The 16,787-nt window shown below is 41.0% G+C and overlaps 2 protein-coding genes across 4 annotated transcripts in view; one reads left to right on the top strand and one right to left on the bottom strand.

Annotated features, from left to right (window-relative positions):
* Window positions 1–1,672: 1,672 nt before the first annotated feature.
* On the bottom strand, window positions 1,673–14,858 carry PEX16 (peroxisomal biogenesis factor 16). The gene is made up of 11 exons (XM_072422064.1): window positions 14,690–14,858; window positions 13,499–13,534; window positions 12,879–12,955; window positions 11,102–11,235; window positions 10,554–10,654; window positions 8,705–8,782; window positions 7,164–7,316; window positions 6,257–6,329; window positions 4,948–5,067; window positions 3,987–4,051; window positions 1,673–3,916 (listed from the first exon to the last, which is right to left on the bottom strand). Exons 1-11 carry the CDS (start codon window positions 14,814–14,816, stop codon window positions 3,858–3,860), a joined length of 1,023 nt encoding a protein of 340 aa, XP_072278165.1. The 5' UTR covers window positions 14,817–14,858; the 3' UTR covers window positions 1,673–3,857.
* A 923-nt stretch (window positions 14,859–15,781) lies between these two features.
* LARGE2 (LARGE xylosyl- and glucuronyltransferase 2) overlaps window positions 15,782–16,787 on the top strand; it is a 54,182-nt gene continuing 53,176 nt past the window's right edge. For 2 of the 3 annotated variants that reach the window (XM_072422046.1, XM_072422045.1), the window contains exon 1: window positions 15,811–15,921. The gene's annotated coding sequence lies outside the window, so the exon portion shown is untranslated. Of the gene's footprint in view, window positions 15,922–16,787 lie in introns of all 3 variants that reach the window. The other variant, XM_072422047.1, reaches the window with a different exon arrangement.

Here is a 16,787-nt window from a genome sequence, read left to right as displayed (position 1 = left end):
GGCTTTGAATGATAACCAAGGATTCTTTTCGACTTCTGACATTATCCTGATGAAATGTTCATCTTTGATGAGCTGCCGAATCTGTGGACCATCAAACACAGCAGCCTTTATTTTTTCAAATGACAAGCTAGGAAATGCCAAACTGAGGTACTTGAAACAGTCTCCTTCAGTTGGCAAAGCTTTAACGAACTGCTTCATCAGACCCAGTTTCATGTGCAGAGGTGGGAATATAATATTCTATTAACAAGTGGCCCATGTAGACTGTTTGGATCACCTGGTTTTTGAGCAGATCTTGGAGGCCAATTCCTTTCCACCCAATGCCTCTCATGAGCTCTGCTGTCCCACATGCACAGATAACAGGGATACTTGGTGTACCTGCATTGCTGACCAAGAAGAAAGGGTACCATTTTAAGGTGAACACAGATGACCCAATTGTGTTGGTGATATTGCAACAACTCAATGACTCTCTTTATGTCTGCATATTCTTCACAAAGAGAAACTGAATGGCCTATTGGGACTGACCCAAATATATTGCCGTTGTGAAGGAGGACACAATTTAGGCTCCGCTTTGAGCTATTGATGAATAGTCGCCATTCAGTTAAAGATTGGAATTCCCAGTTCCTCCATTAAACTAGGTATGTTATGGCAATACACAAAGCCACTGTCAGTTCTAATGTACTGCAGGAATGCAATTTCTCTGGTTCCAAAGTACGATACCTTTGTTCCTTTTTCAAGTAAGTTTTTCTCACGCAGTCTTGATGCTAGGAGTTCTGAAGCCTTCTTCGATAGTCCCAAATCACTCAACTCATGCTGATGAAATCCCTTTTGAACAACCGCCACTGGGATTTAATCTCAATGAGCCACTGGGCGTATAGCCGATGGTAGACTAGAATACTCTATGTTACATTTATTTTTATTGTTATATCCTGAAGTTTTCACTATACTATACACTCAGTGAAATGATCTCCTGCCTATCGCCAAACCATAGGTATACCAAATGGCATCTTACCACGTGTTCCCTTTATCCACATCCATAAACCCTCAACACACTGTTTGCACTACTTATGAGGGGCCCAAGACTTATCTTGATCACCAAGTTTAACTTTGAAATATGCCAAATAGGCTTGTTCTACAAATGTGCGGATATTCGCCCTTTGACTGGAAATGGTGAAACTGCCACAGATATAACAAAATGAATCAGTGTTGTTTAGGCACTTACTACAAGAAACAGCAGAGCCAGACATGATCTGAAAGAAAGGAAATACGTTTTTAAGTAGAAAAATGAATTCTTCTTATTCACTACATAGAGCAGCACACAACCTCTGACCTCACTGTCCTGTGTGTAAATGAATAGCCTATACAAATCCACGCTACAGTAATCACAATAATATAAGTAGAAGAGAAAAAAATGGACATGATAGAAGAAAACTAACTAGCTTAAAAATTGAAGTCAACAAAAATTGTTCAAAATTGTTCCCCAGTGTAATAGTATCCAATGTTGCCACTAAACTATTAGAAAAAAAGTTTAGAGTATGTGGAACTTAGCCACATTATTGTAACCCTGACATTCCAAAACACCTGGATTGTGCTGGATGCATTATTTTTACCAATTTTGAAAAAAAAATTTTGATTTTCACTCCAGTGCTACCGGTACAAACTTCAAGATATGAAAGAACTGGATGGGTTTTTAATAAAGCAGCCAAATACCAAAAAATTGCTGAAAGGGGTCTCAATGACCCAATAAAAACATAGCACTCATATCTCAGTAATAGATACTTACAGTAAACAAGTCAGGGAAAATCACAGTCTGCCACTGCCAAACTTTTAAAAATAAATACTAATTACCTGCTGACACCCTGGCATCCAAAGTCAATGAGTCAAAGACCTAGATTAAATTTGCCATAATGGTTTATCACCCTTGTTTATCTTACGGTATTGAAGCAAAAAGGTCAACATGGCAGCCAAGCAATTAGCATTTTTATATAGAGAATTCAGCAATAGCAGCTTTGTGTCTCTTCTGCATTTAACACCCCAATCTACATTGATGTGAATGACTTGGGATGAGCTGCATTGCTTAAACATTTAGTACATGGATGATCTTTTCTGCTCTGGGACCTGTTAAAGAGACCCTGTAACAAATCCACACAGCACTATTCTGCAGTAAAATAAGTTTTAAAGGCCAATCTGGAGTCCCATGACTTCTGTGTGAGCATTCACCACCCCGTTCTAGCACTGCAATGCCTTATCAGACTCTATAGTATTCAACATTTCCAGGAGAGTTGGATTGCTGTGTGCCTTCATCATGCTTTGGTTTTACCGTCCAACCACTACGTCCTTGCTTAGACCTCTACTAACAAAAGGGTTAGGGGGTCATAGGATTAGTCGGGAACCCAGGCATCCCAAACTCCCAGAAATATTCATTACGGGAAGACTGATAGAGGCTGCAGTGCTTGGATAGAGGGGAGGTATAGGACACAAGTCACTAGAGGCATGTATACTTCTGCTTCTATTGCAGGGCATATTCTTTTAGGATTTTATGCTAAGGGCACATAAATATCAAAGTTCAAGTCAATATTAAAAATAATAAATGCACACAATAATAAATTCACAGTAGAGAAAAAAAAAAATTGTATTAGGTTTTTGAAACAATGACAGAGACGTATCCTTTTGGTAACAATTGCATGAAGTCATGATTAGTCAGTATACAGGGTAACCAATGAGAACAAAGATTGCCCTTTGCATGAAAGAAGAAGATTGGGTGGTGACCACATCATCCAATCAGATCCTTGCCTTTTATTCTAACCTGCACTAGAAGGACATTTAAAATCTGGTGCTCTGGATCACTGTATTGATGGAGGATGAATGAAAGGAAACCAGGAGAAACATGGAGCTGCCTATTGCTGACCACCTATTCTGAACACTTTGCCTGGCTGTCATTCTGATCCATTGGCTTCACTACTTACCTGGAACAAGACCAGGAGCTCTGACTACACATCCCACATGTTTGTTCTGGGTCAATAGCTGAAAAGAAAATTCTAATAGGTAAAATAAGGAAGTGGCCATTGCTGAACAGCTTCTGAAAATGGGAGAGCAGAATACTGTAAAAAGTGTGCAGTATTTTGGGGACTCCGACCAAAGGATTACGGATTGGATAATCAATTGGACTGACCAGTCAAATGCAAAATTGCCAGCAAATCTACTTGTGTGAATCAGGGCTGAGGGTGAGATTACACCAGGCTTAGAATCAACAAGTCAAATACAGTGTACTCAGAACAGTAGCGGATGTAGCCAACAGTGGGCCCCTGTTGACTGAGCAGGGTTCAGGGCCCATTTTGCACCTCCCTATGTCCACCCCCGATTCAGACACTGTCAAACAATGGCTTGCTTTTAATTTGTGTCAAACTACATTACCACTTTAAGGAACAATATTTGCAAATAAAAATTGTTCTGTGAGTTCCAGGTGAAAATTAAAATGCTGTATTTAAGATTCTTCAAGCATGCCTCTAAAAGCATATCAGAAGCAAAAGTCAATTGCCTAAAAATACTAACTCTTAGTTTGGTCAGCACCTGTTGTCACTCCATGCCATTCTAGAGTCACATGATCCAGTGCCAATTGTGCCCCATATGATAGAAAAGAAGTAAGATTCTGGTCATGTGACGGTGTCACAGTTTTGCAGTGAAATAAAAGAAAAAGTGTCACAGTTCAGTTACAACCATTCGGCCATTATGTTCCATGTAATCAGCACTGAGCCAGGTGACAAGTAATGTGGTACTTGGGATGATCCATTTTCTGTTCTGTTTGTGGGAAATCTTCTAGCACAGCCCAGCTGCCGATAACATACCAGGACAGAGCGCCCTCAGCCCCAGTTATAGAAGTAAATCTTCTGCCAGACAGGTAGGTAATCCATGAGGGGACCTGGGAGGAAACAAAGGGTTAAAGGGCTGAAATAATGGAAATATTGATTAAAAAATGAAGTGCTACTTACGTGCAACCAACCCGAGTCCAGGGACATAATCACCCAGAAGGCGCAGGAGGAGGAGCAACCGAATTCTGATGAAAAATCAAAGCTATGTCAGAACATTTCCGAACCTTAACAAGAATAATGATACTTTGCAAAAACTGTGTTTCATATACAAAGGACACTTTTGAAAAGATTAATAATATAATAAAATAAAAATATATCAGCACTGCTCTGCTCCAGCCTACAGCGGTGTCTCCTTATCATTGGTGCAGATTGATTTCCTTTTAGTGACAACAGTGGACCATGTAAGCACATTGTGTGTCCATGCAGCTGCAGGGGACATGGGTGGCAATGCAGGAGCACAGGAGTCAACCTATAGAAGATAGCGACTGCACAAGGACCGTCATGGCAAGATCACCAGTTATAATTTTAATGAAAGCTCGAATTTTAAAAGATATTACCAACATTGGATTTAATTATATTTATAGCTTTAATGAAATATTAGTAATTGGTATCTACTATCTCTCTATTATTATACATGGAACACTGACCTCTAGTGGCAATGAATTGTAGAAGCACATACATCCAGGCTTCCTCTTGTGACATACCCATAAAAAGTATTTCCCACCATCCATACAAAAAAAAAGTATGCAGAACAGTGCATATCAATGACTAAATTCCAGTCAAAAATTATTTAAGCTCAACTCTAGTTACAAAGATTTATTTTGTTCCAGCCTGGACTGATCAGCTCAACAGCTCCTACCAGCAATGTCACAGAACAGATTGGTTCTACGTGCTGCTTCTTTCTCCACCAATCTAAAGAGGTCCGCTGTACATTTTATAGCAAAGCTATCAAGTTCACTTTAGGTACTTACATTGCATACATCAGGAAAAAAACTGCTGCTTCACTATAAAAGGAGATTACCTTGACTTTGCACATTTATGTATGGAAATTGATAACTGTACAACTATGAGGGTGACTCACTCTGTGTAATGATTGTAAAACGGTGACCGCAGCAAGTAAAACAGGAGGAGGAGGGTCCTGCGTCTCAGCTCCGCTTGTTCCCTGCGGCTCAGATTGGGGATGTCACGTAATATAGACAGGCTGTAAAATGAGAAATAAGAGACAGCAATGAATCTCCAATATATGAATGAAGGCAAAAATATACACTTTAATAATAAATGGTATTATTATTAAACAGTATTTATATAGCGCCAACATATTACGCAGCGCTGTACATTAAATAGGGGTTTCAAATGACAGACTGATACAGACAGTGACACAGGAGGAGGAGAGGACTAAAACTTTGTTCAGATTTGGATAAAGAAATGTTAGATCACCAGACATTTTTTTTATTGCTGTCTGTATCACTGGGAAGGATCAGCAGGTTTGTCCTGTAGTCCTTTGTCACCAGAATAGAATGTGCTGGGAAATCCCAACTTATACAAGAGGAAATTTTCCAATGGGGACACCAGTTCTGGTGACAACTGTCTAAATTTTTTTTCTTACTTAAGCTAGGTACACAGTGCAATAATTGTCGTAAGAAAACGAACGACTAAAGATTATGCACGATTATTTTGAACGATCGTATTGTGCACAATTACATCTGTACATGATGTAACAATACAATCGTTCAAATATAATCCACCAATAATGTACACACGCTAGATACGATTGTTTGAACGATACAGGAAGTGACATGTAAAGGAGAAAGTGTACTGCAGAACCATCCACAATCACTGAATGACCGTACACAAAATAGATTGTAAACAATTGTGGCCCAATCATATCTGCCGGTACGGTCGTTCGTTTCCAGCGACAATCCTCGTTCATTGGCACCGTTGTACACTTTTTTTGTTAACGATTATCGGACAAACGGTCATTATTGCACGTGTGTACGCAGCTTAAGGAGAGATTTCCTACTTCCTGTTGAGTCTCCAGCACATGAACTGAAGGGAAATCTATCCATTAAGAAAGGACAATGGTTTACTTTATAATTCTTAATTTATGGGAACATGGGAGGTATTGCACCCCGACACAGCATTGTGCAGAACCTAATACATACAAGAAGCTAATACAGTCCCTGTGTTAAAAAGAAAACGTTGCCTGGCTGTAAGAACCATCTTTGATAGAGAAGACCTATCATTTTTAAAATTTAAACTTATAATATAACAATATACCCAACATTTAATACAAGTCACATGTATGACACTCTGTTTAAGGAATGCTGCCCTATGTAGTCCGGTCTCTGCTCCATGAATATATATAAAAATTGAACTGTAGTAAAACTAACCTGCCAACATCCAAGGCAGCTGCCAGGAGCCATGGCTTCCAGGACTTCTGACCCCATGCACCTAAGCCTGCCACTGTAAGTAAGGGGTTAAGGTTCAACACTTATTAGGATTTACTGGGGCTGGAACACTATTGGCCCCAAACAAGAACATGGGTAGCTGTTGTCTGTATATAAGAGGGCTGTACCGAAAGTAATGCAAAAGTGAGCCTAACTTTTTTTTTTTATATTAAAGAACATAGGTTGTTCAAAATGCACATGCTGGTAAAGCAACTCTTCCTTTTTGCAGATTTTAGAATTGTTTTCTTTATTGCAGCTGAAAAATAGAGTCCAAGCAACGTGCGGTGATTGAGTTATTGGTGAAGGAGAGGAGCAGGATGTCTGAGATCCACAGAAGGCTTCAGAATGTTTAGAGAGATTATAATATTATCAAGAGCAATGCGCACTGATGGATAAAGAAAAAGTTTTAAAAAAACTTTTGAAAACAAACCATGCAGTGGGAGACTATCAACTGTGACCACTGACAACAAAATTAATTGGGTACGACCTGGTGATTTCATTGCACACCTGAATTTCTTCCAGGGTTCAGGTATTGTGTTCATTGATGGCACAAATGAATGATTTGTGATGGAGACCATGCTGAGTGCTATCTTTGTATAAATGTTACTCTATCAACTTGAACAACTCATGGCCACTTCTGAGGAACTTTCGGTACAGCCTTTGTATATTGATGACACCATTAACAGAAATATTTTGTTTTTGTTTTAAGCTGATCTCCAACTGGGAATCCAGAAATATAAAGGTTCAGTAGAACATTACCCACGTTATTATTTTCTATTTATCAGATAGTTCTCCATTTATGAAGGTTCTCAGATTAGATGTGCTGGAATATTGTAAAATAAAAGGATACAGTGAGTGATTGGACGCAGTATGTGAATTGTTTCCGCTATAGTTCCCAGAGTTCCCAGCTCAAAGGATGATGCATTCCTCTCTTCTCGTCCATTTCTCTGTTGTCCATCCGGAACCTGAGGACTTCGCCAAAAGCGACTGCGGCCAGAGGGAGCTGAAAATAAAGAAAGAAAATTGCTTCAGGTATATGTAACTGAAAACTGGACACAAAGATCAGATGAGTGCCAAATATTTATAGGTGTTTGTTGAAGTGGAACTAAACTTGAAAAGCAAAAAGTTGTCAGGAAGTAGAAGTTTTTGGCAGAAGACACATGCAAAGTCTCCTTTGCCAAAAAAACATTTCTTGGCTCCTTGTGGCTTTTTATTTTTGTTTTGCTTACAATGCATGGCACACACAGCAAGTGCAGAGCCCAGCTTTATTCCCTGCACACCGAGACGTAAATGATGAAAACAATAGCTCCTGAACCTGCACATAAGAGGCTGCCCAATGGCCAAAGAGGATTGCAAAGCACTCAGAAGCAAGGATAGTGGCTTTGGAGGATGCAACATAGATGATGAGATCCTGGACCTGTCATTGTTGTAGGGCTTGAGAAAAAAAAAATATGGCAAACGCTCACCACACCATACTTTCTAAATAAAGTATTTGAAAAGGCTGACTGCTGACAGAACACATATGGAGGCATCCTGTTAGTTTGACCTGGATTTAGAGAGTGGCTCAGATGAGCTGAAGTCTTCTATATAGTATTTTGCAGTATAGATAAGTGGTATAAAGCCTTATTGCACTGAACTGTGTTTGTTGCCTTGCTGAAAAAAATGCGGGACAAACCTGCTTGCGTATCCCCATCATATGCATGTCTTACCTCGGGTAATACCAGATAGGATTATCCCCTTGCAGAGGTTATTAACCCAGATTAAGCCCCCTGTATCCCTATTGAAATGCATTGAACATGCATGAACAAGCGCACTGTTCTGCTCTATATAGAAAAAGAAGGGAGAATGACGGAGCGGCACCCCGCTGTGCTCTCTCCCCTTCACTTTCATTAGGATCGTTCCTTGCTCACCTTCTGTGGATTGGCCAGGATGGACAACAGAACGACAGAGGATGAGCGCCATACACACGCCAGATACTCCTCCGATATCAGCTCTCAGGCAATTATCGGATGAGAATTATCTGACACGTGTACGTAACCTAATGATGATGAATGATGTGAAGGTTCTTCTTTATCCAGGTCATTGTAATTGTATTGTATTGTATTGTCTAACTTTCACCTTCATCTGGATTTGTTCTTGTAATGCAGAAGACATTTTACAGTTCTCCAAGCGGCTTCAAAAATCATGAAACATCTTCAACTTTACAACAGCAAGTCCATTTGAATGTTACTTACCACTGACAGATATACTGTGATCAATATGGACTGGATCACTTGTTGTTTGGGCTCAGTATAAGTAAATGTCAAATAGTTTCTGTAGAAGGATTGGTACTTAAACAACAAATGGTGACAGTATCCCAATGTATTAGGTTAGCACACTCTATAAACTTACTATTATCCAGGGACCGCACACAGCGTCTGGATCGTGTCCCTACAAAGCAAGTGTCCTTTTTGCCATTGTCTTCATTTCCTGAAAAATATACAGTAGAACTTAATTTATATATTATTATGAGTAGATATGTTCTGCAGGATCTCAGAATGCAGTTATGCAGCAGTTCACAATCATGAATGGCAGTAAATAACTCTGAGTTATGAGTGCTATGGTTGTAAAGATTTTCAAAGTCACTGAACCCTGGAACATTCATATAGTCAGCAAAAGCAGATCAGCGCATCTGCATATTTGTTACAGGTCAATCATTCAGGAGATCATCATGTCAGCCTGGTAAACATCAAATCCTAAAACATATGATGGTCCATCTAAACCATGCCAAAATATGAAATCTTTATAAATCATCCAAATTACTTTTGTTTCTATAGTCTCTGTATATGTGTTTATATTTTGCATTGCAATAATGCAGTTAAAGTACAGTATGTCTAAATCCAAGAACCAAAATGTAATATATTACAGCTTTCCTATTCCTAAAGGCTGCATTAGATTTATTTTTACAGACCAAGACTATTTTCTGCAAGTGCAGAAAAATACCTGTTGGCATTGTCAGAAATCCAGAGATTTAAAAAAAAAAATCCTGTGCACAAAACTAAAATCTCAAAACATATTTTTTAAGCTTTACCACTTCTACTCTGTATCCACAGAACACCTTTTTTATGTTATAGAGCTGGGTAGGGGTTTGAGTTCAAATCAGGAAAACCGCCTAGGAGAAAGAGACTGTAGGTTTGTTCTTAAGTCAAATTTGTATGTAAGTCGGAACAGGTAAAATATTTTGATAAATGCAATTAGGACAGATGTTTGTCTTAACATGCTATTAGGCAGCGTGGTGTCAGTTACTGTAATAAATCCTCACTGTGAGTTAATCACAAACAAAGCAAAAAAAAAAAAAACTTTATGGAGCCAAGACATTACATTTTGGAACAAGAACTTGCAGAACAGCTCATCCTTTAAGATCACCCACAACTTCAGCTGTGCTTAGCAAAAGATTTCTTCTGCAAGTCATGCAAACCATCCCCTCCACTATAAAGCCTCTGTCCTGCACAGGACCAAGCAGGGAAGCCCCGTTCTTATCTAGGAGTCATCTGTATGTCAAATGTCCTTAACTCGGGGACTACCTGTACTGGTAAGCTCCAATATACACTATTTTTGTGCAAAGGTTCAGCCACATTACCAGTAGGTAAGAGAATGTGAATATGATGCAGTTACACCGAGCTGCCAATAGATGTCGAGCTGAGACATATTACAAATGTTGCATTTCATATTTAGTTTCTGCTGCTGATATTTTCACATTTTAAATATAAAATTACAATGTGATATATACAAATATTATCGTGATTGGTAAACTAAATTATTCTTAACATTTTTAAGGTGTAATGAAAAACTGAGTACCTGAGGTGTGAATAATTATTAAAGGGAGTTTAAAAGTGTAATGGACCTAGTAGTATAGAGAATGAAGGTGTTAAAAATAAATTATCACCCTTATATAAAAGTATGTGGGTGTAAGGTGTGAGTAGTAATGTGTTTTGATATAAAACTGCTGGCCAAAATCTAATAAATGGGAGGAAGTTTGTTGCATCCTGTTGAGGGTGTTTCTTTAGATGTGAATTTTTGGGATGGGATCTGAGGCATGGCATGAGTGTGACCTTACTTGGAGAGGTATTCACAGTCATACACAGCAGATGTTCAGCCATTTAAACTCCCATAGCCATCCCAGTACACAGCTTCTTTAATTTTATTTTCAGTGTATATATGGATTTGGAGGATGGAAATACATTACTGATAGTGACCCCACCTGTGTGATTCAGGACTCCTTCCCTATCCACAGGGGTAACAGGAGGACAGTTCTGTATGCCAGACTTGTACCAGAAGAGAAGCACTATACGTAGACAGGCCCTGATGGAGGAGAAAGAGAAGTTAGCATAGGAAAGAGAAGTTAGAAACCCTTATTTGGAATACATTTCAAATTCTAGGGAACCCCTACTATAATAACTATAACCACAGCTCACAGTACATTAGTACGGTAGTCAGTGGGAAGAATGCGATTTGATATTACTGGTAATTGGGAATAATGTTACCCTTGCAGATAGCCAAAAAGATGATTGGTTTCAAGCTCTTCTGGGCAGGGTCCTCTCCTCCTCCTGTATCACTGTCTGTATCTGTCTGTCATTTGCAACCCCTATTTAATGTACAGCGCTGCGTATTATGTTGGCGCTATATAAATCCTGTTTAATAATAATAATGGTAGTTGACCTGAAAGGTCCAAATTGCTCATGGCTCAAGGTTGAGGATCAGTGATGTATAAATATCAGACAGATCTAATATGCCCAATCTGGTCCTTACTTGAGCAGCTGGATGAGTAGAATTGCAGCCCATTTCATCCGATCGCCCCACACCCTTGCCGATCCAATTTCAAGGAAGACTTCGAGACTTTCCAAGATTCCGAGCCAGGTGAGAATGCGCTGCCGAGGGCCATCCTGTAAATGGAGGACAGAAGAAGAGAAACATGATGAAAGATTGAGGGACATCTAAATAGCATACGTAGAAGAACTACTTCCATCAGAGCTGACAATCTAATTTATCATTCCATACACACATACACACACACACACACACACACACACACACACATCAGACAATTTATACAGAAAAATAAAAACACAGCTGGAGGATGAACTAAAAAGACAAATGTGAACTGTTAACATGCAAGAGTTAAAATCTCTTCGGCCACTCTTATGATCCATATTGCATAGTAAGTTACATGTCATCACTGTTTGCTAATTCAGCTCTGGCAAAAAGGTGGATTGGACCACTTTGACAGTAAAGAAATATGAAATGGAAGCACTGAGCAGGTCTGCTGTGAACCAAAGACCTACTGCCCATCTGGTGGCCCTTAACTATGTGTTGTATGGCCCTCAGATCTCAGATGTCAGAAGTGGAAGCAGGCTGCAATGGCATTGGTGTCCAATCACACCTGTATCACATGGACTCCCTAAACATCTCCTATATTATGTCCACACTCTCTTATCTTATGTAGTGCTATACATTGACAGACCAAAAGAAAAAAAAAAAGTCCCTAACCCTGTGGGGGCAGTGTCATGATCTGGGGTGCCCCCTGGGTTAGTGTGTCATGATCTGGGGTGACCGCTGGGGCAGTGTCATGATCTGGGGTGCTGTGTCAGGATCTGGGTTGCCATTGGGGGCCGTATCATGATCTGGGGTGCCCACAAGGGCAGTGTCATGATCTGGGGTGCCGTGTCAGGATCTGGGTTGCCCGTGGGGGCCGTATCATGATCTGGGGTGCCCACAAGGGCAGTGTCTTGATCTGGGGTGCCGTGTCAGGATCTGGGTTGCCCGTGGGGGCCGTATCATGATCTGGGGTGCCCACAAGGGCAGTGTCCTGATCTGGGGTTGCTTCAGTTGCTCAGGTCTTGGTTCAACAATTTATTGTGCCCAAAAATTGAGTATACTGAATGACCAGGTTTTACCATGAATTGATTTTTTTCTTCCCTGAAAACACAGATGACAATGCCAGAATTAATTGGGCTAAGATTGTGAAAGATTGGTTCAGGGAGACATCATTTTCACCCATAGATTGGCCACCACACAGTCCAAACCTGAACCCCATGAGGAATCTTTGGGTTGTGCTGGAATAGAATAATACTATAATACAAATAATTGCTGTGACCTTAATTGCTGTGAAGCTTATGGTAATGAATGACAACATCAAAGTTAAGGGTGTTCCAACAAAATAGCAGTGCGACTTTTTATGATCAAGCAGTGTATGTACTGATTATTGGTGGCCCCTTGGTGAGGTCAGGGGATCCTTGAAGACCTGAAGGGTATTTTCCATCTATGGGCCTGACTGAATAAAGCTTTCCAAGGCTGGAGAGAATACACGTTCAGCAGTGAATCTGGATGATCCAGCAAACCTGGAATGGATCTGGTCCAGGACTAAAAAACATTTGCTAACAAATAGCAAATGACTTTTAGGAAATCCAATCCAGGTTTTCTGGATCACCCAGCTTTATTGTTGGAAGTGTATCCTCTCCAGCCTTGGGAAGCTTTAATAAATCAGACCCAATGAGTAGTATAAAAGGAGGGGGTACACAGTACTCACAGTGGGGGGAGGTTTCAGCAGCTCTTTCCTTAGGATTCCATCATTCAGTAAGGCCAGAAGATTGGAAGCTGAATAAACTGACACAGAAAAACAACACAATATGAGAACACCAGAAGAATCAGACAATAGGGTTAAAGCAAAACTTTGGGCAGGTGGGAAAGACACAAATATTGCAGCACCAGTATCAGCTTCCATTATATAAAACAGGAAGCAAGCACATCAGGATAGGGATCCGTGTTTGAGATTTAATATTTGCAGTCACATGAAGAAAGACCATGAAGAAAGATTCAGCAAAGATTTCTCTTGGTCATTTCTATTGTTATATCTGAATCAAAACCAGATCAGATATTTATGAGAGTTTCCCCAACTTCCTGCTGTGTGACCAGGACAGGAAGTGATGGAAAATCTCCTATCTTAAATCTGGTATTTAGATGAATGGCCTGCTTGGCACAGGGAAGATTCCAGCTGTGTAAAGACCAGTACCCATTAAATTGCAATATGGTGGCTGTCTATGGGTGAATGTCCTATTCAGAACTGAAGTGTTCCTGAAACATTTTTTAATACCCATTGAGATTTATACCCCTCATGCAGTCATATGACAAAATAAAACTTTCACTTACCCAGTTCAGACAGCTCGTGGGAATCAGTGAATTTTCCTTGTAAGAGAGAAAGGTGAGAGTTAGATTGGAGGTAGCAGGGTGACACACGGGAGATTATGGCAAACTAAAAGCCGCATTTGATTGGCTGATATCAACAAATCGGACACCCATCTGGCCTACAGCATATCCAAAATCATTCAATCACAATCTCTGCACTGGCCACATTTCTTTTTACCTTTAGGCTTTATTACTTTAATTCTCAAATGGTAATCCTGCCGGTAAAACATTTCCTGGTATAAGGTGACAACACTCACTTACTATGCCGTATGTATAAAGAAGAGTTGTCACCCCAGAACAGGAAGCTCCTACCCTTTGCGTGATCTGCAGTTCGCAGAATATTTCTGAAAACACCTAAGGACACAACTTACAGATCTGTGGCAGATATTTATCATATAGATATAACAAAATGCTTTCACTAGTATACGGATATCTCCCAGAGGACCCTCATCTGAATATTACATTCCTTCTACAGATACAAATCCCTCTTCTCCTCCCTGTCCCATGTGTGGATCTGATGTATGAACGTTTCTTCCGACTTCTGAATTTGGTATGTTTAAAAGCCAGTAAAATGTTCTAGAAAAAAAGGGGTGCAGGCTTAACCAATCATTTTTCAGTTTTATTCTACATGGGGGCGTGTCTTTACCTGAATACTTTGTAATACATTGTGTCCCCCTCTCATGGAAGAGAATTGGGTGAAATATGGGAAGATCCTTGTTACCATCTATACAGATTCATCTGATTCTGACCCCTTGTCACTTCAATATTTTTGGGTGTGCAGAAAGATCCTTTAACTACAGGAGAATCCCTCGAAATTGGTGAATCTGTGAACTGCGCTAGCCAATGGTGTCTGACGATATTCCTGGCTGTTATGTTGGATGAAGGCGGATATAGGGAGCTGTAAAGTGTTATGCCGCATATGGGCCCCCAATTCAGCTTCTCATAGAGACCCCCAAGTCAGTTCTGCACAGTTGGCTATGCTCGCCACTGGTGGGATGAAAAGAATTTACAGCGACATTTTTCTTTCTTCCTTTGTGACACTGAAAGGCGGCTGTACTATGAAAGGGGTAAGGTTCACTCGGTGTCACAGTGCAAGGTGCCCCGAGTCTGCCCCGAGTCTGCCCTGGGTCTGCCCCCCCCCCCATCCATACATACCTGCAATCAGGTAGGACAGCATGCGCACTGCCCCTTCCAGCTGGGTGGCCCCGGTGGGGTTTTGGATGACAAATTCCTTGTACCTGCGGCTCAGCTCCTCCAGCTTGTGCCAGTAGCGAGCTGCCATCCTGCTCCCCCTGCTTCAGCTCTTCCTGGTCTCAGATCCTAAGCAGTCTCTGGTCACGCCCATCAGTGGGCGGAGATTGCACATTAACCCCTCGTCCCCTGGACACTTTTTTAAGTGAATTAAATAAAATTAAAACATTCTATTAAAACAAAGTCTGTGATCTCTGAAATGTTTCCTAGCGGTCCTCCATTGTGTGTCGGATAAGTATGCAGCCAGTGACGTCACATACTGTCTCAGAAAATGCTGAAGCTGGGGATCAGCATGACAGCCAGGCATTTAGCATTTTTAGATGGATTGTTCACATTTAGGTTCACAGGCAATGAATATCTAAAGTCTTTGTAGCCATTGCTGATCTGCTTCTGAAAATGTCAGCTGTAATGCCCATCCTCAGGCTTCAGTTTACAGAATGGGAATGCAAATGCAGGGATTTCTAGGCCAGCTCTGGCTTCACCTGCAGCATAGCTGCTCCCTGTCACTCAGAGGATCACCATGGCAACTGGCGGTTCTGAAGATGAGGATAGCAATGACCGCCATCTTTGTTTTGCAGCCTTGTAACCTTATTCCATGGCATATACGCCTCATACAGGGACGCCAATCATACTACAGGACAGGAGGTTATTTGAGGTGACTCTGAGGTAATTTAAACCTTAATATTCATCAATAAATAGTGCCGTAACCCATGGCAACCAATCAAAACAATAAAAAAGTGGTACATTTGCTCTTTATATAAAAAATATTTGTCTAACTGGGCTGCTATGGTTTCAGTCAGCAGATAGGACACCCTGGACGACCCCTGTTTAGGATTAATCAGTAAATATTGTGCGAGTTTCTTATTGTAATGTCTCCTTTAAGAGGAGAGATCTCCTGGGAAGGCCACGCCTATTTAACGTGATTGACAGGCATACGTCCCGGGTAACAATGTAAGCTAGCTGCGCATGCGTGTCACATCAGTCAGCCTGGTCTGGAGTCAGGCATGTGAAGTGATAGCTGAATGCATGGATTGGAACGCAGATTTATGGTTGTGATTGGGCACCGAGAGAGATAGCGGAGTCACCACCGGAGGGGCCGATGGGGGTCAGTGTGTGAGCCGGGGGCAGAGCCAGAGGTACGAGCACCCCAATGCTTTGCATGGACAAGGGGGGATAATGGGGGTGAAAAGCAGTTTTGCATGAACAAGGGGGGTTTAATGGGGGTGCTGTTGTGAGGGGCAATAAAAGAACCTAAATATATGGGGGGGGGGAGGGTATGTGAGAGGCATTGCATGGGGGGTATTTTCTGTGTAGAATGTGAGGTGCAGTATATGGGGGGTAATTGGGGGTAAAATGCAAAGTGCAGTATATGGGGGTGGTATTTGTGGGGGCAGAATGTCAGGTGCAGTATATGGGGGGTATTTTTGGGGCAGAATGTGAAGTATAGAGATATATAAGGTATCTATATTGTATAGTATAGAGATGTTGTTATGGGGGGGGGGCAATAAATAAAGTATGGTATATTGAGGGGGGGTTCTATCAGGTTTTGCTGCCCCCAGTGCTGAAATCTCTCAGTGCTGTCTAATCTTAGCCCCTAATTCCTTTCTTGGTGCCCAATGTAATGCCTTCTTTCCTGGCACCCAGCTTTACTTACCCCTCCTCCACCTAAACTAAGCCCCCCTGCCCAGTGCCTACCCTAAACTTTCTGTGCACTGACCATCCCTATTCTGCCTGATGCTCAACCTACCCAGAACCCCCAAAATTACCCCTCTACTTTCCGGTTGGAATCTGACAGAACACTGGCAGTATATCAGGTAGCCTGATTTATTGTACAGCGCTGCGTAATATGTTGGTGCTATATATTATTATGGCGCTATTTAATAATAATAATAATGTGGGTGGTATAATGAGGGGCAGTATATCAGGTATAGTATATGGGGGTGGTATATTGAGGGGCAGTATATCAGGTATAGTATATGGGGGTGGTATATTGAGGGGCAGT

Source organism: Pyxicephalus adspersus, chromosome 9 (assembly GCF_032062135.1).
Source record: "Pyxicephalus adspersus chromosome 9, UCB_Pads_2.0, whole genome shotgun sequence".
Taxonomy (NCBI): domain Eukaryota; kingdom Metazoa; phylum Chordata; class Amphibia; order Anura; family Pyxicephalidae; genus Pyxicephalus; species Pyxicephalus adspersus.
This window is presented reverse-complemented; position numbering and strand designations above follow the sequence as displayed.

Excerpts from the sequence above, each read along its gene's own strand:
- PEX16 (XM_072422064.1), bottom strand. The coding sequence starts at position 14,816 with ATGGCAGCTCGCTACTGGCACAAGCTGGAGGAGCTGAGCCGCAGGTAC. Across the intron at positions 10,655-11,101 it reads CTACTCATCCAGCTGCTCAA|GGCCTGTCTACGTATAGTGC; the intron begins GTAAGGACCAGA and ends CTCCTCCATCAG. Across the intron at positions 3,917-3,986 it reads TGGACTCGGGTTGGTTGCAC|GTCCCCTCATGGATTACCTA; the intron begins GTAAGTAGCACT and ends GTTTCCTCCCAG.